This window comes from Pogoniulus pusillus, chromosome 26, assembly GCF_015220805.1.
Source record: "Pogoniulus pusillus isolate bPogPus1 chromosome 26, bPogPus1.pri, whole genome shotgun sequence".
In the NCBI taxonomy this organism is placed as follows: domain Eukaryota; kingdom Metazoa; phylum Chordata; class Aves; order Piciformes; family Lybiidae; genus Pogoniulus; species Pogoniulus pusillus.
Genome location: NC_087289.1, coordinates 5,313,975 through 5,333,633, shown reverse-complemented (window position 1 = coordinate 5,333,633; position 19,659 = coordinate 5,313,975). Strand labels below are relative to the sequence as shown.

Sequence of the window (19,659 nt, the reverse complement as noted above, 5' to 3'; positions counted from 1 at the left end):
GAGCTCGGTCCAATATCAAGCATGACTGCAAGCAAGTGTGAGGATGATCCAAACTGCCACTGAGTTCTGGGTCAAAGATGAGTTCAAGCCTCAAGCTACAAGTTAAGTCTGTGTGTAAATACTTGTGAGGAAGGGTTTTTTTTAACATTTGCTTTTCTGCTACTACTACTCAAAGACAGGTGTGAATAAAATGCAGCACTTTTTATCTCTTCACTCTAAGCTCCACCATAAGACTAGTGGAACTCTGTTCCTCGGAAACAACTCCAAGCCAAACCAAGCAGCCACCAGCCCTCCACGCCACAGCAATATTTTTCCTCTACCAAACTTCTTTCCTTGTCTTCTCCTACACACTTACATTCTCCAACAAATAATACATCTGACACCAAACAAATGTCACTGGTGACATCCCACAGGCCTGGGCTCTCCTCCTGAGAAACCAGTAACAATAAGTGGCTCATACCTACTTTGCAACACTTCTGAGGAAACAATGCAGAGGTCTGAAAAGGAAGAAGCTGTGTTTTCAGCTCACCTGGAGACAAAACAGTTGGGGACAGAATTTGTCAATAGTAAAGCAGAGTGAAATGCATGCAAATGCCACCCTAAAAGTCCATGAGACCCCAAACAAACTTAGCAAAATGAGAAAGAAAACACACCCCAAAATCCTTTTAGGAGCATTTTTTTACTCAGTCACTGCCTGACAGTTTTAAAGCACTTGTACAGAATGAGCCCTCCACACAAATTTAAATAGACTTACACAGTTTATGCCTCTGATAAATACTGTCCATAAACAAAATTGCACTGACACCAAAAAAGCATGCTAGCACCACACAGCATTTTGGCCCCCCAAAATACCCCTCCCTTGTAGATCTGGGTCTCATAGGCAGTAATTGTATTTACCTATGGTAAACAAAACTCTTCCAGAAGAGTCACCCCCCCCCCCTCTCTCTTTTGGCCATGCAACTCCCACTCCTCCCGTTCTGAATGTGCCAGGTTGGTGTTGTATCTAGCAGCAGCTTCATGGCACATACAAAAAACACCTAACAACCTTTAAGAGCGAGGTGCAGGATTTGCTACGTGTGTGTTACTGACCTCGATCCAGCGACCTTTTGATCCCAAAGAGAGGAGTCCTTCTAACAAAAGCAGAAACAACACATTTTTATCAGCTTCAAAACTTTATGACTGGCATCATAGGGGATTTTCAGGAATGTGACAAGAGAAAATGAGGGCACAGTACTTCACTGACCTCCCAGATTACTGCTTAGATGATAATTTCTAAGCATATCCATAGCATCTCTCAAGTATTTGGAAAAGGAAGGTTTTCAACGTTAACATCCTCAGTTTTCAAACTCTCTACTCACAACCCAAAACATCTAAGAGTTAAACACAGAAAAATGTACACACAGAGTTCTGCATTACAACAGGCTCAAGGAAGAAACAAACACAGAAGTACATCAGCTTCAGCTCTCTCCTTTCAGTCCAGTTCTGCAAGACTCATTTTGTTTCTCACCTTGATCTGCTGGAGTAGTTGTACCTATCAACCACCTTTAGCTGACTAACAAAGAGTGATAATGTTGACTTCGACTAATGGCAAAGCCAGTGAGGTTTGGGGCTGTCACTCCTCATTACCAAAAGAAGTCTGCACTTCCCACAAGCACTTCCCTGCATTTTAGAGAGTCAGATCTGCTCTAACATGGAGCTCAGTCCTGCTTTAAAATGAGTAAAACTCAACTACTGGCCCATTCTGTGTTATCTGCCTATGCAAACGAACGTGCTTTGCACCTCAGCGTTAACAACCCAGCCATTGATACTACGGGATGGAAAAAAGCAGCCTTTCAGAGGAAAAAAGACAAGCTGTCAACTCTGGAAAACCACCAGGTGAGTTTTTATGGCTGTTTTTCCATTACTGCCCCTTTGTGAATCAAAGGATATTTTTCCATTAAATGTGCTTATCAACTCTGAGAGGAGGTAGATGAACTAAGCACAAGTCATAGCTTTTATGTGATGGGGTTTTTTTGGGCTGTAGCATGGAGATCTACGTGTCAGGGACTATCCAATGTCTATAATTGCTTTATGTCCTGTGTAATCCAGGAGTTAAAGCAAATCCTTGCACTCTGCTTGCTCCACGTTAGGTCTGTGGACACACTACAGTTACCATGCAGTAAACTGCAGCTTCCACAGGATTATGACTGCATTTAAAACTGGAGGATATTTTCTCCTACAAAACACCCTGATTCCAAGTTAAAGTCTATTATCCAAAGGGGGTAACCTGAACTTGTGCACAGCAACCCTTTCTGCAAACATCTGACACAGCCTCACTGATCTCGGTGACTCTCATGGCAACTACATCACACAAGGAAATGGCCTGGGCTATTCAGTTGCCACCACATATCAAGAGGCACAATTCAAGGTGTTAGCAGAAGACTAAAGGAAATTGGTGGCTTTCCAACTCTTTATGGGAAGGCAGTTGTCACTATTGTCACTACTGAGCTGCTTTGCCTTTCAGGCTGTGGTTTGTTTCTCAGGGGGAAAACTCCAAACTAGAAGCCCTTTCTGTACCTGAGTAAAGCACTGCCTTCTGAGGCCTGCCTGAGAGAAAACCACCACTTGCTTTTTCTGTGCACTTCTGCCTCAGCAGCAGCCCAGCCCTGAAGAGTACTAGCAGTACTAACAGCTGTGTCACATGAGGGGATGTTATCGAACAGCCAACCCCCAGTGAAATGTTTCCTGGTCACTGCCGGTTTTGAGAGAAAGAACAACAAACAGCATTACCTTCCTAACTCACTAGCAGAACTAACTGCTGGTTTCTCTCACTGAGTGGAAGGCTTCCTGATCTCTCTTGCCTAGCTGGAACTTCACATTCACTGAAGACCAGCACAAACTCCACAAAGACATTAGCAGTTGTTGCTCAGAAATGAAGCACCCTTAAAAAAAAAATCAAGGAAGACCAAAGAAGATCATCCATAGCTACACCTGCAGAGAAAGCTGCTTCTGTTCTGTTCACGTTCCCATGGTTTTTTAACAAAGAAAGAAATTTTATTCCAGTGGAATAAAAATAGATTATTTTTTCCACATCTATTAAATGGTAGAAAGAAAAACACCTAAGAATCACAGAATCAACCAGGTTGAAAAAGATCTGCAGATAAAGCTGCTGATCAGATCCTCAGAGATGAGCCTGAATGCTGCCTTGGGCACTGGCATCAGACGTTGATGAAATACTTTTTCTGCAGTCTGGTGGCCAAACACAGATCTCACTGCTCCAGGCAGTGAGGCTCTGCACATATGGTGTGCATTTTCCCTTCTAGGGAGGATCCTGACTCCCAGCTCATTCACAAAAGTGTAATCTGTGGCAGGCTGGTTCAGAAAGCAATGTGTTAAAAAAGATGGTTGCTTGGCCAGGATCCTCTGCCGAGTCCTATATACCATGTCCAAAGACCGCTAACACTGAGACAGAAGGAAGAGTGTAAGAGTTTCTTCTCAAGCTGGTAATGTGACTTTAGAGTAAACTGTTGCAGACACTGGGACTGTATCCATCTGTTGTATCAGTCCTGGGCTGCTACTGAGACCTTGTAATAACAAGGCCCTTGTCTTAGCCAGCTTTAGAGAGGAGGAGCGGCGCATCCCATCAGATAATGCCTGAATCACCGTGCAAGGCGTACGCTGTGCAGCATCAGTCACCTCAGTCTCTCCTCGGTAGGTCGCCAGTAAAGCTCATTACAGGAAGCTGGCTCTGTCCTTCAGCAATGTGACAGGTGATTCTCGAGGAAAGGAACTGTTCTCACATCCTGTAGGACTGCCTGCCTGCAGAAAAACAGCAAGAAAGGGTCTGTCAGCTGAAAGCGGGATGTATTACACACAGGAGCTGCCCGAGGGCAAGGCTTGTTCAACCTGTGCAGTGACACAAACACCTCACAGAAGGTGCACAAGGACACCTTAGCCGCTGCTGCAGTCTGAAAGTGCAGGAGGTATTCATGACAATCGCTTGTGAGGGCACTTGGAAAAAATCTGTGGAGGAGCAGGAATTCACCAGGGCTGTCCCACTCATGACAAAAATCATTCCTTGTTCTTCTGGGAGAAATGTTTGTACTGCTTTAGCTCCACTGTGCCCTAGACAGGACTCAGTACCCTACAAACAGCTTGTACATGCCCATGCAGAGTTGCAGAATAATGAAGAGGGTAGATGAAACCATTCAGTCATGTCCACATGAAGCACATAAGCACAGCTCAAAAAGTCTAAATTTGGAAGTCCACCCTATCTTCCAGTCATGCTGCCAGTGTCATCCCTGTACCAGCTAGACATTGGAATTCACAGACAATCCCAGCACAGCTGATTTTACTTGGAGGAGCTTGGTTTTGCTTTGAGGTACAGCTTTAGAGCTCAACTAACAGCAGCAGGCTCCATCTCAGGCAGGAATCTGGCCCCAGGCCTGTAGCAGCACTAAGTACCTGTCCTTCCTCTGCATTCCTCAGGCATTCCACACAGTCCGTGCTCCAAGAGGACCAGTCCAGCTAGTTCAGCTAGGTTTATGTAAAAGAAACTTATCTCCAGAAAATGCACTTTTAATAGATATCAAAAGCAAGCCAAAAAACCTGTCTGTAAAATAAAGTGAGCACATTGAGAACACATAGGCAGAAACTTTTTCTCATCACACCCATTAGCTGTACTTCTCCAGATACACCAAGAAATCCACAAACCAAAGACAGTTTTCCAGTGGGACAATCTCTTGACACATCGAAACCTGCATACCTGTACAGCAGGCCAATGTGAGACAGCAACTCTTGATATCTGTGCATCTGATGACATCTCTGCCTTACAGATGACTCAGCTAGGAAACTGAAGCACAGAACATTACCTGCTTCTGATGCCTCCCCTGCACCTTTAAGTAACAGCTGGAAATTACCCTTGAGAGCCTCAAGTCTGGACACAGGTACTTAAAGCTCCTTCTAGTCCTTTAAAATACCTGATCCTTGTCACCTTCCTCTCACTTTTCTCAGCCATAAGCACCTGTGTGAAAGCCACTGCAAGATGGACAACTAATAGGTGCTCTGTGGCTGCAGACAGCAACACAGGATACACGCACACAGAGTGAAGGGAAGATGATTTGGTAGCAGAAGAATTTATTTCCTATTTTTTAGCAGGAAGTTAAGACTTTAATATTCAATTGCTGACCCCATGTCTGTTTCATGACCCATGTGGATAGAATAAAAACAAGTTACCAGTAAAAACCTAGGGAGAAAAGGTAAATGCACACATAGCAAGGTGTGATGCCTGCTGTACATCCAGCTTTATGATGCAGAAACACAGCAAAGATAAGAGGTACATTGAAAGACAAACCTTATACAATAGAAGTTGGAAGATCTCAAGAGTTTGGATTCTTGAGGAGAGTCCTGAGGAGAGTCTGGACTCTTGAGGAGAGGCTGAGGGAGCTGGTGTTGTTTAGCCTGGAGAAGAGGAGGCTCAGGGGGGACCTCATTGCTGTCTACAGCTACCTGAAGGGACACTGTAGCCAGGTCGGGGGTGGCCTCTTCTCCCAGGCAACCAGCAACAGAACAAGTGGACACAGTCTCAAGCTGTGCTGGGGTAGGTATAGGCTGGATGTTAGGAGGAAGTTCTTCACAGAGAGAGTGATTGGCATTGGAATGGGCTGCCCAGGGAGGTGGTGGAGGCACCGTCCCTTGAGGTCTTCAAGAAAAGCCTGGATGAGGCACTTAGTGCCATGGTCTAGTTGACTGGCTAGGGCTGGGTGCTAGGTTGGACTGGATGATCTTGGAGGTCTCTTCCAACCTGGTTGATTCTATGATTCTATGACTTAAATTACATACACTGAATCAAAAGTGAAACTCGAGTGACGTAGAACTCTGATCACACTCTGCTTTGGTGCCATTTCAGTATAAAACCCACTAAACACTGTGCCACTGTAAAAGGAACTTACTCCAGAGCCCAACAAGAGCAACATATCTATGTCATATCTTTCATAGGTCACAGGCAGCCAGGACTGTAAAGTGGCCCTGGAGAAACTAGAATACATGATGTGCTTCTTCAGGAGAGCTTCTCCCTCTCAGTGTGCTGTGCTTTTGTAAATGATCCGAAACAGGAATCAGGGACAGACTCTTGGGTGTTAACACAGTGCTCCTTTCACAGGAAACAGAAAGCCTAGATGTTAGAGGTAAAATGCAGGGCATGTGCAGCCAAGGCAAAGCCAAGAGCTGGCAATGTCACCCAAGTACAGGAATGTTTAAGCAACTGCTGTCTAGGTCAAAACTTCCCTTACCCACAAGGACATTCCCTTCCATTGCCTCACCTGTACTCAATGAAACCACCTCATCTCCCTGCACACACAACTGCGTGGAGTAGCATTGAGTGAGCAACACAGAAGGCTTAGGAAGCTCCTTCCAGCTCTGTCCTGATTTACTAGGCTATTTCAGTTCTCTTTGTTTCCTCTTCCCTACCCGTAATGAAGAACTAATGATGTGCACACACCTCCAATTTCCTGGAAGGTTTGCAAGGTATTATGCTCTTGTGAAACGTTTAAAGATAGCAGTTACAGCTGAAGAACAGAGCTGCTGTTCCATTGTGTTCAAACAGTCACACACTAAACTTCTTATGACACATCTGGAATAACAATACAGAGTAGACAGCTCCTGCCATTTTCACTGATGATGGACCCAGAGGTTATCTGAACACAGCTAGTCCTATGCACACTCCAGGGAAAAAAGGCTTACTGAGGAATGCATCTTCTCCCAGCCTCCAAAATACCAGCTTAGACACCATACAGGTGTTTACTGTTGTATGAGCATCTGAGATCAACATTTCCACTTTACTGGGCCTGTCTTGGTTGGCTTAAAGCAAGAGTCCATTCCTCCCCCTCGGTCTGAAGCCCTCTGCAAACTCGTACTGCTTAAATTTCATCAGGTACTGACACAGACACATCCATATGGTTCTTGAATAGATGTGTCCAGCAGAATGATGACTGCCACAAGCAGCACATCATGCTTGGCTCTGCTTGCTAGCTTGCCCTGAGCTCATCTTCTGAATTGTGTGGTGTCTGGTTTGGATTCAGTTCAGGTGTAGACACACCCAGGAATTCAAATTCAAGAATATTAAACAAGTTACGCAGCAGAGTGAACAAGTGCCTAAAGAAAAGGACAAAGGCTAATGGCATCTTGAGAACAACTACTCTGAGACTAAAAGCTTCACCCAAAACTTCAGAGAATTTGGGTCAATTTTGTGCAACCAGAGACAGGAAAAAGCACAGCTCTTAACTGCTCACATGACAGTCTGGAAATAGGAGCAGTGTTCAGCAGGATATAATTGCATGGCTGTACATCCTGCAGATGACAAGTACAATGTCATACACTCCTGGCACATCTGTAGCACACAACTTCATTCCTGGAGAGCTACCACAGCTCTCTCTCCTTTTCCACCCCAAAGACTGACAAACAGAATGATGACTTTTTCCACTTACTCTGTCTGCTCCTGGTGGACGATCCCGAGGAGCTGGGACGGCTTGTCTGTTGGGGTCCAGACTGAGAGAACTGGGGGGCGATGGCTGGCACCTTTCCCTTCCTAGGGCTGGCACTCTGCACTTCAGGAGTGCGAGGGACCTTAGGTTTGTTGGTGAAGGCTGAGGGAAACTCGCTGTGGGAGGAGATGGAAAGGGTTAGCAATGTATGGAGCAATGTGTGTGCATAGTAATTCTGCAACCAAGTGAAACCTGCAGTACGTGCTGCGACAGCCTGGCAGACTGCTCAACACTCAGGGGAACTGCAAATGGAAAGGAGCATGGCAGGCACCACAGGTACTGCCCTGGGGCATGTACTCACCACACAGGCTCTAAACCTGCCTCTATCGACCTGTCTATCCTACTCAAACCTGGTTCTCTGGACAGCAGGATTGAACAGGTTCAGTTAAGTCCCCAGCAAACAAGTAATATATCTTCAGCTTGTTTTCAGTCTGAGGCGCAAAACCCAAACAGATTCACTACAGCACAGAAACACATCCTTTGAGGGCACAGACACTTTTATTTCTCCCAGGTACAGATCAAAATCTTGACAGACATAGGCAGTCTCCCTGGCCCCTGGCTGCGATAGGATTTGTAGAACTCCCTGAAGGCATTTTCAAGAGAGCAAAAAGCTGCGATGGCATCCAGGAAACAAACTCCCTAAGCACGCAGGTTTCTCACTCACAGTGAGAACATAAACCAGGTGCTGCCCTTTCAAAGTATTTCATAATTCTTACAGCAGATTTAAAGAATTGCATTTTTATAGCATATTTATGCTTAGAAGGATATGATGCTTTCAAATGTAGTCCATGACTGTGTGAGGACATCCTGTCCTTCCCTGCCCCTTAGGATATCTTCTTGCCCGGGTGAAAAACAAAAATGGAAGCTACCAGGAAATAGCAAGGCTCTAAACCAATTCATGTTTGCTCTAGAGAGTCAATTTTCTCTTAAAAGGAGAAAAGGTGAAACTGAAATAACACCTAGGTGAAAAAACACTTCATCCTAATTTTATAGAGGAAGTAAAAGGAGAGCCAAAGGCAAGAGATGGAAAAAGGTGCCACCTAAAGACAGGTGATTAAACTGGAAAGTTCCTGTGGTATTAGCTGCATCAAAAGAATCCTTTGTGACCACCAGAAAGGGTGATTAGGAGGATTTTCGAGACATTTAATCTCTCCTCCTCCCCTGGGAATGCTGCTGAGTCAGTGCTGATTAGCCCTTCCGTAGCCCTGCTTCACCTTGCAGGTAGAATTGAGCTAGTGTTTCCTTTGCATTTTAGATAGCATTAACTGTCTGTGCTTTGCACATGTGTATGCTAACTGCTAAGGACAGAGACATGCTCACCGGTCTGCTACAGCCATCTCTGCAGCCCTCCTCCTGTCTCTAAGTATTAGAAGTACTACACTTGTCTCCACTTGCTGCCATGGTCTAGTTGACTGGATAGGGCTGGGGGATAGGTTGGACTGGATGATCTTGGAGGCCTCTTCCAACCTGGTTGATTCTATGATTCTTTTCAAAGGAAGAGGTGGCAGAGGGCAGCAGAAATGTACCAGCAAAACCAACCAACCCAAAAAAGGTTAAGAATGGCTACATAAAATCCCATGCTGTGAAGCACAGACATATTTAAACCTCTCTCTTCATAAAACAGTCTCATTGTTACTGCTGTTTTGTCATCTTATTTTCTTTGGTACAGGAGCTGGTTTTCAACTTATTAGTTGCTCTTTGTGCTAATCTTATGTGTGCTATGACACACAGATAAAAAAGATCCAACAGCCCCACAGCAGCTTTCGAGCCTTAATAACAAGATCTTGGACTGGTATTCCCAAACACTATAAAGCAATTTTATAGTTATCAACAATGTGTCATAATCTCTTAATAGAAAGAGTGATTGGCATTGGAATGGGCTGCCCAGGGAGGTGGTGGAGTCACCATCCCTGGAGGCGTTCAAGAAAAGCCTTGATGAGGCACTTGGTGCCATGGTCTGGTTGATTGGACAGGGCTGGGTGCTAGGTTGGATTGGATGATCTTGGATGTCTCTTACAACTTGGTTGATTCTATGATTCCACAATTTGAGAGCAAGTGCTCCAACAAAAAAAAAAAACAACCCAAAACCCCCAAACCCAAAGGACTACACAAAAAAACCCCAAGCAGAGAACCAACTCAGAACCACACATCTGCACTGAAAAGAAAGAAAACTGCTTACCTGGCAAAAAATGAACTAATTGTCTATAAAAAAGTGCACAATAGATTGACACTGGGATTGGAACAATCAGCCAGAAGAAATGACAGGATTTAACATACAAAGATAAGTTAGATCACTTGGACTTTTGACCATTTTTACTAGCTTACCAGAAAAGCAAGACCATTAGAGATTTAAGAAGACCCTGCAGAGTGTAAGTTCTTTATTATGATGATATTGGATGGAGTAAAACTTGAAAAAAAAAAATCTGTAAACTTGAGTTTGTTACAAATTTATCCTTGATTAGTTAAAAAGCACAACAGTTCTATATTCACAGAATGGCATATGTTTGAAGTGACCTCAGAGATCATCTACTTCAATCTCTCTGTCATGGGCAGGGATGCTTCTCAACCAGACTTGGCTGCTCAAGGCCTCATCCAACCTAGCCTTGAACACCCCCAGAGAAAAGGCATCCACAATCTCCCTGGGCAGCCTATTCCAGAGTTTTGCCACCTTCCTGCTGAAGAACAACTTCCTAATATCCAATATAATTGCAGCAGAGAGCAGCAATGCATTGGCAGCCACCAGCCTGACACATACCAGCTTGAACAATTATTTGTTCCCATGGAAATAAAATCACTGCAATAGTTCACTGTTAGGGCCTCATTCTTCTCTGATTCTGCATAATTTCACTGATCTCTGTGCAGTTCAGTTCCCAGTTTATGCTAAGAAAGAGGGGAACTAGCAGTGATGGCATCATCACCACAACCAAGCCCTTCTTTTCTCATACATACTTCTAGGAAGGTCTGTGGTATTTGCCTGCTAGGAAGGAAACATCTCTTACAGTTGTCAAAACTATGACCAAAGCAGTGATTTATTCTCTCTGTTTGTTTGGCAAACAGATTAAAGTATGCTTCTAAGAACCAAAGAATGAAAAGGCAGGTCTGGTTATTGCAACACCAAGGTACTAACAAAAGACCCTTGACACAGGAAAACCTGTGTTTGCTTGGGCTGTGAATGGCTGCACTTCCCACAGCCCTAGCTCAAGCCTGCACTGCTAAGTCCAAATTACTGCATGAGTGCTCAGGAAGCACCCAGTGAAAAGAGAGTATCTGCCCCCGTGCCTTCAGTTAGAGACCCATCAATCACTGGCCTTTAGACAGAGGTTCACGAAGAAAAAGATGAAAGGTTACTGGGGATATGTCTTTTCAATAATAGATAATGATTTTACAGAAGCAAAGCCTCTCCCTGCAAGGTTGGGGCTGGGGGGGGAAGATGATGCCAACTTGGCTTGCTTCTTGCAAGCCAAAGCCTGAAAAATCATCACTGTCTCTAACACAAAGCAAGCAGTTTCACAGGATCACAGGATATTAGGGGTTAGAAAGGACTCAAGGAGATCATCCAGTCCAACCCCCCTGCCAGAGCAGGACAATGCTATCTAACACAAATCAGAGGAACACATCCAGACAGGCCTTGAAAATCTCCAGAGAAGGAGACTCCACAAGCTCTCTGGGAAGCCTGTTCCAATGCTCTGTGACTCTTACAGTCAAGAAGTTCCCCCTTGTGTTGAGGCAGAACCTCTTTTGCTGCAACTTACACCCATTGCTCCTTGTCCTATCCCAGAGAGCAGTGAGCAGAGCCTGTCCCCTCCCTCCTGGCAGCCTTCAGATACTTCTAAACATTTATCAAATCCCCTCTTAAGTCTTCTCCCCTCCAGACTAAAAAGCCCCAGGGCCCTCAGCCTCTCCTCATAAGCCATGCCCTCCAGTCCCCTAATCATCCTCGTAGTCCTCCACTGGACCCTCTGCAGCAGATCCCTGTCCCTCTTCAACTGGGGAGCCCAAAACTGAACACAGTATTCAAGATGAGGTCTCACCAGTATGGCAGTCTGGCCATAAAATTCACATGGTTTATGTTTGTTGTATGTGCTCAGCTACTGTTAGCACAGGCAACAGAAAAAGCAGCAGTAATGCTGTGTTAGAGCTATGACTCCTAAGTACTTCAGTTGTTAACCACTGATCATTTGTTGACAATGTATCATGCCTCAGATCTCATCATGGAAAGAGCACAACTGGGAAAAAAAAACAACACCACACCAAAACCTTATTAAAGCCCAACAAAAAGCCCCAAAACCACACATAGGCATCAGTGGGCCAGAAGGAAGCAAAGCTCTAAGTAAAGAGTCCAGTTTTCAGAAGAGCTAGAGCTCTAACTGACACCAATAATTAAGCACTTCTGAAGTGTCAGACCCATAGAGAAAGGGTAAAGCCTTTCCTTTAACACATCTCCACCCATTCTGTGCTTTACTTCTGGAATGTACTTGCTTTTAGAATGTCTCTACACTTAACTGTTGAAAACTTGGCCCAATCAAATTAGCTATAGGAAAAAGCTGTTAATGTCTGAAGGATTCATGCAGGCCCTGAAAGACTTCAGTAAACCTTGGTCCAATTGGGTAATGAATTCCTAGTTGTCATCCAAAATATCACATCACAGTCCTACACATGACAAAGGCTTCACAGAGGGCTCAAGGCACCAACAGGACAAGCAGAGCAAGTCTCTCCATTGCTGGGAGAACTCATAATATTGCCTCCCTTGTTACAATCATCCAGTCAGAGACTCTGGTCAAGCAGTGGTAGCAACTCAGCATATTTAAACACTTTGAATCCACTTAAATGCTTCATTTTTCTTCCTCCTTTAACTTAATTTCTGCCCTGTTCCCACAGCCTTAGCTATTTCTTTCCTGATATATTATTTTTTATGGGCTAGAGTTGAGCCATCCAAGGAAGCAATCAGAAAGTTTTATCTGCAGGAAGACCATGCCCTGCATACATGTGAAATTCATTAATAGTGTCTTCCTTGAGATTTTTCCCATTCTGGACCAGATGCTTTAAAATTGAACAGCTGCCTCTGGCACGGCTGAGGGTATTTTGTTTGGCAACCACCACCACAGCCACCTCAGACCAGACTACATCATACATCAAGTGACTTCACAAATTGTCTTTACAGCAACATGGAATTAGCCAGTAAGTCCCTTCAGACTCCTCCTGCACTTTCAGCAGCTCCTGTGGCTAAATCATACCTATGCCTGTTTACTTCGTCCTCGCTGAAGTCAATGGATTGGGAAGATGAGATGCTGCCACCAGCTGTGATGCTTCGGCCCGTTCTGTGGCCTGGTGAGAATACTTCAGATGACTTCATTTCAACTGTGATTTAAGAAAGAAACACAGTTAAGTGAGGAGCCATCTCTTGACAGTTTTACTGGAAACACAATTCACAGTTCCTGCTGCATGAAGGAAGCTTTGGGATAACGACAGGTTACTGAGCGCATTACAGCTCATCAGCTGGGCCAAGCCAACTGCAAGTGTGCACACTTGCACCCTCTGCAGCTGGGAAGTTAAGACATGCTTGGACCATTATCAGAGCAGCTGCACTCTGCATTTGCAATGGGCTAGGAGCATCCAGACCATTAGTTAACAAAAGAGAGATGTTGAGGTATTGGAATGCATCCAGAGAAGGGCAACAAAGCTGGTGAGGGGCCTGGAGCACAGCCCGGTGAGGAGAGGCTGAGGGAGCTGGAGGTGTGCAGCCTGCAGCAGTGGAGGCTCAGGGCTAACCTCACTGGTGTCTATAACTAGCCGCAGGGAGGTTGTAGCCAGGTGAGGGCTGAGTTCTTCTCCCAGGCAACCAGCAACGAAACAAGGGGATAGAGTCTCAAGCTGTGCCAGGGGAAATATAGGCTGGATGTTAGGAGGAAGTTGTTGGCAGAGAGAGTGATTGGCATTGGAAGGGGCTGCCCAGGGAGGTGGTGGAGGCACCATCCCTGGAGGTGTTCAAGAAAAGCCTGGATGAGGCACTTAGTGCCACAGTCTAGTTGACTGGACAGGGCTGGGTGCTAGGTTGGACTGGATGATCTTGAAGGTCTCTTCCAATCTGGTTCATTCTATGATTCCATATATCAAGCTAACAAGATCTCATGTAAGCCACAGGAATGCAACCATCTGCAGTTGTCTGTACAGATCTATAGTAGCTACTGTGGACAAAATCCAGTGTTTTACACTTCTGTTAGGCTTCAGGTCTACTGCATTTGTTCAATGTCCCTCACTTTCTGCCTTGCACTAATGGAGAAGGGAAGGGCACTCAGAGTGCTGAGAGACACATGCCTACCAAGAGCTGCAAGTTCAGTAAGAGTTCAGGAAAATCCCTAGCTCTGTCTGTCCCATGCTCAGAAGAGGTTACTGTCCTGATTTAGTCTCACATGCTGATATGGATGCAGATCAGGTCACTTTCAGACAAGCACTTGGCTGCATGTTCTGTCTGGCATTCAGCAGAAGAAGATGACCAGAGTTCATCTTTACTCCATAAGTTTGCTGCTCATAGGAGTCAAAAAAGAGAAGAATCAGAACCACTGATTCTTTACCAAAGTGATAAAAAGGGAGGATGAACTTAGAAAAAAATCAGCCCAACTCAAGAACAGCTGAATGTATGCAGGCAGGAGGACATTAAGTGCTGCTCTCATTTTCAGAGAACAAGAGGATCAAGGTTTCTCAAGGCTAAACTTAGCTTCCTTGAGATATGACCTTGAAGAAGCTAACTGCTCACATGAAGCTTTTATTCTAGCCATTTTTTCACTCTTGGTTCCTTACTATTCATTTTACAACCTGACTGCATGAAACTCTGAATCCCAAAGTATTCATGTAAGGCTGGAAAATGCATATTCCAAAGTGAGCAGGTCCCTAGTACTACACTTCAATAAACTGCATATTTATTTCACAGTAAAAATGTTTGGCAGGGCATGATGAGAGTCTCCAGAAGCAGTACAACTATTTTTACACCTTTCTGTTATGTACTGTTCCCTGCTGTATCTTAGAAGGCACTAGAAGACAAAAAGATTATTTTCTGTTGCCTTAAAGCCTTTTCCATTTAAAAACTACCAACCCCACTGCCTGTGGAAAACAGAATGTCCAGAGACACAGCCCAGCTGTCACTATATAGAATGAAAGTCCTGTCACTGGTCTGAACAACCAGAGGATCTCTCCTCTCCAAACCCACAAGGCAGGAAAGACAAGCAGCTCAGTGTCATTTTATTAGCTGGATTAGTGCTTGGATGAATTGCTTCTGCCACACATAAAAGGATTTCTCTTTTTACATGTACAGCACATGCAAACTTGCAATGTGCTGCATAATCTGACCTCCAAGGTTTTCTACAATAAATACTATCATCTAAGTAGTCTTATCAGAATCCACCTGCAAAGAAGTTTGACTGACACATTAAAGCTGGAGGGAATTCCTTCAGCGTGCAGGCTTTAAATCAATATTCACCATCAAAAATGAACATTCCCTTTGCTGACTTGGGGAAACTCCCTATTAAAACTTCTCCACAAAGGTCTACAAGCAAATTGTCAGACAGCAGCAGCAGCGGAAAAGTGACAGAGGTGAGTGAATGCATTTCTCTGCAAGATATGACCAAAGTGTGATTCAGAAGGCATGCTGGGCTGCTGGTGGCTGCACAATGCCTTAGAAATTGCATTCAATTACACTTTAAAACAGGAACACTTTGAAACTTGCTTGGCTTAACCTCCTTTGAGAAGCACGAGCATGTAAAACTCCACTGTTGCTGTCTTTTGCACAGGAAAATTGTCAAGCCAGTTTGCTCTTGATTAGTTTAACAACCTGTGCTGTTCTGAGTCGCTGCCCCTGGCCAGCTAAACCTCCCCACAGAACAGGCTCAGCTATACCCCAGGTGCTACTGTGCAAAGCAAGGCTGGAGAACAGCAGCTCCCATTCCTGCACAACATGGAGAACTCAAGTGCCCATCTCGAAGAGGATCTTCATCTCTGCTTCTCTCGGACGGCTTCCCTTCAGCATGTGAAAGCTATCAGCTCCAGGCATTACACAAGCAAATTCCTATCTGCAAGACCTTGGTTACTTTTCTCAGAATCCTTTTCATTTCCGCTAGGAAATTGAAAAAAAACAGAGGAGAGAGTAAGAAGTATGCTGCTCCTTTGCTGCTTCAAAGCATATCTTCCAGCAAAGTAAAGGCATGCTTTGTCTGAACTTATTCATCATTCTGTACCGGATACGCTGCAAGATCCTTCACCTAAGACTGCAGAGCATTTGGCCTTAAATCCCTAATTGGCAATGTTAATGGATCCCTGCAAAAGAAGGCTGAAGCTCCCACATCCAGAATTCTATGATCCTGTGGATATCAGAAGTTCAGAAGCCTGTATCATTTTAAAATCCATCACGTGCTTCAGAGCTCTCAGCCCCAGCTGAGTTTGCATAAATCTCAGTTGAAGTTGCAAGGACAGAATCTTTAGCAGCACCAGCCACAATGTAGCCATACATGGAGCTTCCCATCCTCCACAATCTTTTATGCTTTCAATGCCCTGGCAAATCTAAGCAGATAACTGCAGCTGCCTTTGACTTTTTATACCGAGGTCTAGCCAACAGAGCCTGCAGGTGCCAGCAGACAGTGATTCATTTAGATCCAAACAAGGGTATATTTGATCAAGTAAGGGGCTTTGCCTGTTGGGAAGTGCAGTGCCTCTGGACTCCATCTCTTTTCCTAGCCAGAGAACATCACAGAGTGAAACACAGCATACTCTCTGCATTGGAAGCTGTTAATAGGATCCTTGGCCCTTCCACGGGAAGCAAGATGGAGTGAGGCAAGTGAGACTATTGCTCTCTGCTGACCACACATTACCTTCTGTAGCCATTCATTCAGCTCAAGCCCAGATCCAACCACATGCCCCAAGGTCTTACAGGCTGCCCCAGGGTCTATTTAGAGAGAGACAGCTCCAAGGCTACACTTAAAAAAATAAAAATCAACAAGATACAAACCAGTCCCCAAACACCTGCTCCAGTCAAGAAAGCCATCAGCACTTAACAACAGCAACCACAGTACATGCTCACCTGAAGGGGAAATGCAGAGGTCAGAAATGCTGGACCTGCTCCCACCCCGAACAGGGGGAAGGCCACTTGGCAGAGACTGAAGCTTCTCATCCCTGTTGTGACAAGAACTGGTATCATTTTCTGGCCTGGAGAAGAAAGGAGAATGCAGAGTGCTGAATTCTTGCACAATGAGTGTAAATTGTCATTTCTTCTAATTGCCTGTAATGCCAACAAAGACACTGAAACTATTTCATACTTCATGCTGCAGAACCAGTGCTAAGGACATCATCTAATGGCATGACTGCAGCTTCCCCAAAGCAGCTGCTGTGAGACATATTCAAAATGAACACTTTTTTCCTACTGCAATAAAACAGCCAAGGAAAGGAAACCATAACTCTTTGCAGTACGAAGACCCAAAAGACTAGCAGGACACTTAAAGACACTTAGAGAAAAAGACTTTAGCAGTGGGCCTGAGAAGTCTTCAATAGTTGGCTCTTGATTTGCTCATGAATATTACAAGGATTTCACTTTACAGAGCAATCTACAATAAAGACTTAAAGCAAGGTAGATGGTAAGCAGAACTGCTGATTTCCCAAGTGAGATGGATCAATGAGAAACTGAAGTAGCTGAAGGACAGAACAGGGACAAGATTGCTTAGTAATAAGGAATGAAACAGAGAAGCAAGAGGCCTGTGAAAAGAAGTTGGCAGACACAGAAAATTTCCCTGCCCAATATCAGGTTAAGGTAAACAGGCTAGTATTTGTAGCTAGAAAGGATGCAATCTGAGGAGGCAGTTAATGATTTCACAGCTAAACCAGTTTCTAAGGAAACAGCTAGCTGAATATTAAGCAGTTCAATCCCCTTTGAGTGATTTCAGCCAGTAACCCTTTAAAGAGGAGCAAGAAGGGGAAAAAGGAAGAAAAAAGAAAGGCAGCTTTCCAGTCTTTCCTGGCTCCCTCACTGCACACAGCAACAGCTTGTCCATATAGGGATCCCATGACAACTTATGCAAAGCAACTAGAGCCTTTTCTGCACTGGGAAGCCATAGGAAAATTAGCATGGAATAGCTGCTACATGTGCAGTGGCTGTTCTGCATTCATTTTCTGTGTGAATACTTCTATTCAGCAGCAGCTATCTGCCCCTCTCCACCTCCTGGAGCTATGAACCGACAACTGAAAGAGATACATTATCGCATCTCCATCAACCGCTCCCCTTTCCCCATGCTTTAAAAATGGAATGTGTTACATCAAGTCTCACATGAAGACATTCAAACAAGTTGCATTCACTTTAACTCTGACTGCAAGCATTCACACATTTTTTCATGTAGCTTAACTATTACACTGGATCCAAAATTTGATGTAATTGAGGTCAGGTGTCCCAGACTGTCCCTGTGTAGACAAGCTGCATACAAGACTAAACAGGATGACATTTTTTGATGCCATTTCCTCTGATACAAATCCCAGCCAGTTAAAATTATTTAAAATATGAAATACATCCACTTTGGATACTCCTTTCAAATTAAGGCAGCTAAGATTTGGTCACTTTTATTGTCCTCCTCTTGCAAGGCTTCCTAAGAGACTATGTCCTCGTTCTATTAAATGAATTAGCACTAAAATTGGGGCAGCATAAAAACCATCAAGGTTTGTCCTTTTCTGTTGTAAAATCTAGTTCAAGAAAGTCTTAATCTATTTAATGCAGTTTTCTTGCACACAAATTAGATCATAGAATCATCACAGAATCAAGCAGGTTGGAAGAGACCTCCAAGATCATCCAGTCCAACCTATCACCCAGCCCTATCCAGTCATCGAGACCAGCACAGATACAAACTTTTCATTCAGGGTGGCAAAGCAAAGGAGCACCAAACACTGACATTATTTCTACTGTTTAGCCAGAGCAGAAGGGAAATTATTTTTCACCATGTTTACATTTTTCCTCCCTCATTTGCACAATGAGGCAAATCATAAAGACTGCTTCACACCATCACACTAATACTTCTCTTCGACCCAAAGCTACCAGCACCACCGTGGCAGAAAGTGTGGTGCTTTTAATTTGTGACCTGAAGCCATCTTGCAGAGGCAGGAGCTGCGTGTTCATAAGGAGACTCAAGCCTTAATGAAACATGAGACCTGGTATTCCAGGATACTTTAAACATACTGCATGGGTAGATGGTGGTAAAGAGAGGCATCACTTTTAGAGCTAACTTCTGATGCCAAAAATTCTGATGGGCAAAATACTACACAGAAAAAGTGGGACTTTGAATTCAGTAGCACCAAGCCCAGAGTAAAGTGACACTTGTATGGTTAGCCATGTATTAGCCAGTTTAGATTCTGCAGTTCTTTTGCAGGAGTGCAGTGCAATGATAGCATAATCGCTGTGCTGCTAATAAGAGTCCAACCTATCACCCAGCCCTATCCAGTCAACTAGACCATGGCACCAAGTGCCTCATCCAGTCTTTTCCTGATGGAAAATGCATTTATTCCAAAGCAAAAAACTCAACATATAAAGGTTTGTTTGTTTTTTTCTCTTTTCCATTTTCTTTTGCTGCTCATTGTTAGAGGTGAGTAGCAAATCTCCCCAGAACAACATACTTTCTTGTTATTAAACTGGAAGATTCCAGGCTTTTCAGGTACTCCATGCAGCTTATCAATAGAATGTGTTCTGAGAACATCAAATAACTATGATCAAGCAGGATTTAATACAAATGTAAATCAAAATCATCAGTAAATAAAACTTATCAGCAAACATTTACTCAACTATTCCAAGTATATTAGCTTAGCCAATAAGACCTTTCTCTGCCTACAACATTTCATCTCCTTTCTTTTTTTGAAGCTATCTTTAAGGAATGACAATGACAATGCACTTTTCACATAAGGAAGGTTTATTTACCAGGTATTGTTGGAATGGTTGGTTTGTTTTTTAAGAAGTTTTTGAAAATCCAGCTTGGTCTCTGTGATAGTTTGGGTGTTACCTGCCCCCCTGTCCCCCCACTTTGGAAAATCACCCAGACTAGACTTAGCAGCTCTGGAAAATTGAATGAAGCTTTATATTTATAGCTTAGCACAATATACAAGCAGACATCTCCAGTATATACAG

The 19,659-nt window shown here is 44.0% G+C and overlaps 1 protein-coding gene across 3 annotated transcripts in view; it reads right to left on the bottom strand.

Annotated features, from left to right (window-relative positions):
* Positions 1-660: 660 nt before the first annotated feature.
* ARMC9 (armadillo repeat containing 9) overlaps positions 661-19,659 on the bottom strand; it is a 70,192-nt gene continuing 51,193 nt past the window's right edge. For all 3 annotated transcript variants that reach the window (XM_064164904.1, XM_064164906.1, XM_064164905.1), the window contains 4 exons: positions 16,588-16,712; positions 12,755-12,878; positions 7,464-7,636; positions 661-3,798 (listed from right to left, as the gene is read on the bottom strand). In XM_064164904.1, the coding sequence (XP_064020974.1) occupies positions 3,776-3,798; positions 7,464-7,636; positions 12,755-12,878; positions 16,588-16,712 (445 nt within the window). In that variant the 3' untranslated portion in view covers positions 661-3,775. The remainder of the gene's footprint in view (positions 3,799-7,463; positions 7,637-12,754; positions 12,879-16,587; positions 16,713-19,659) is intronic.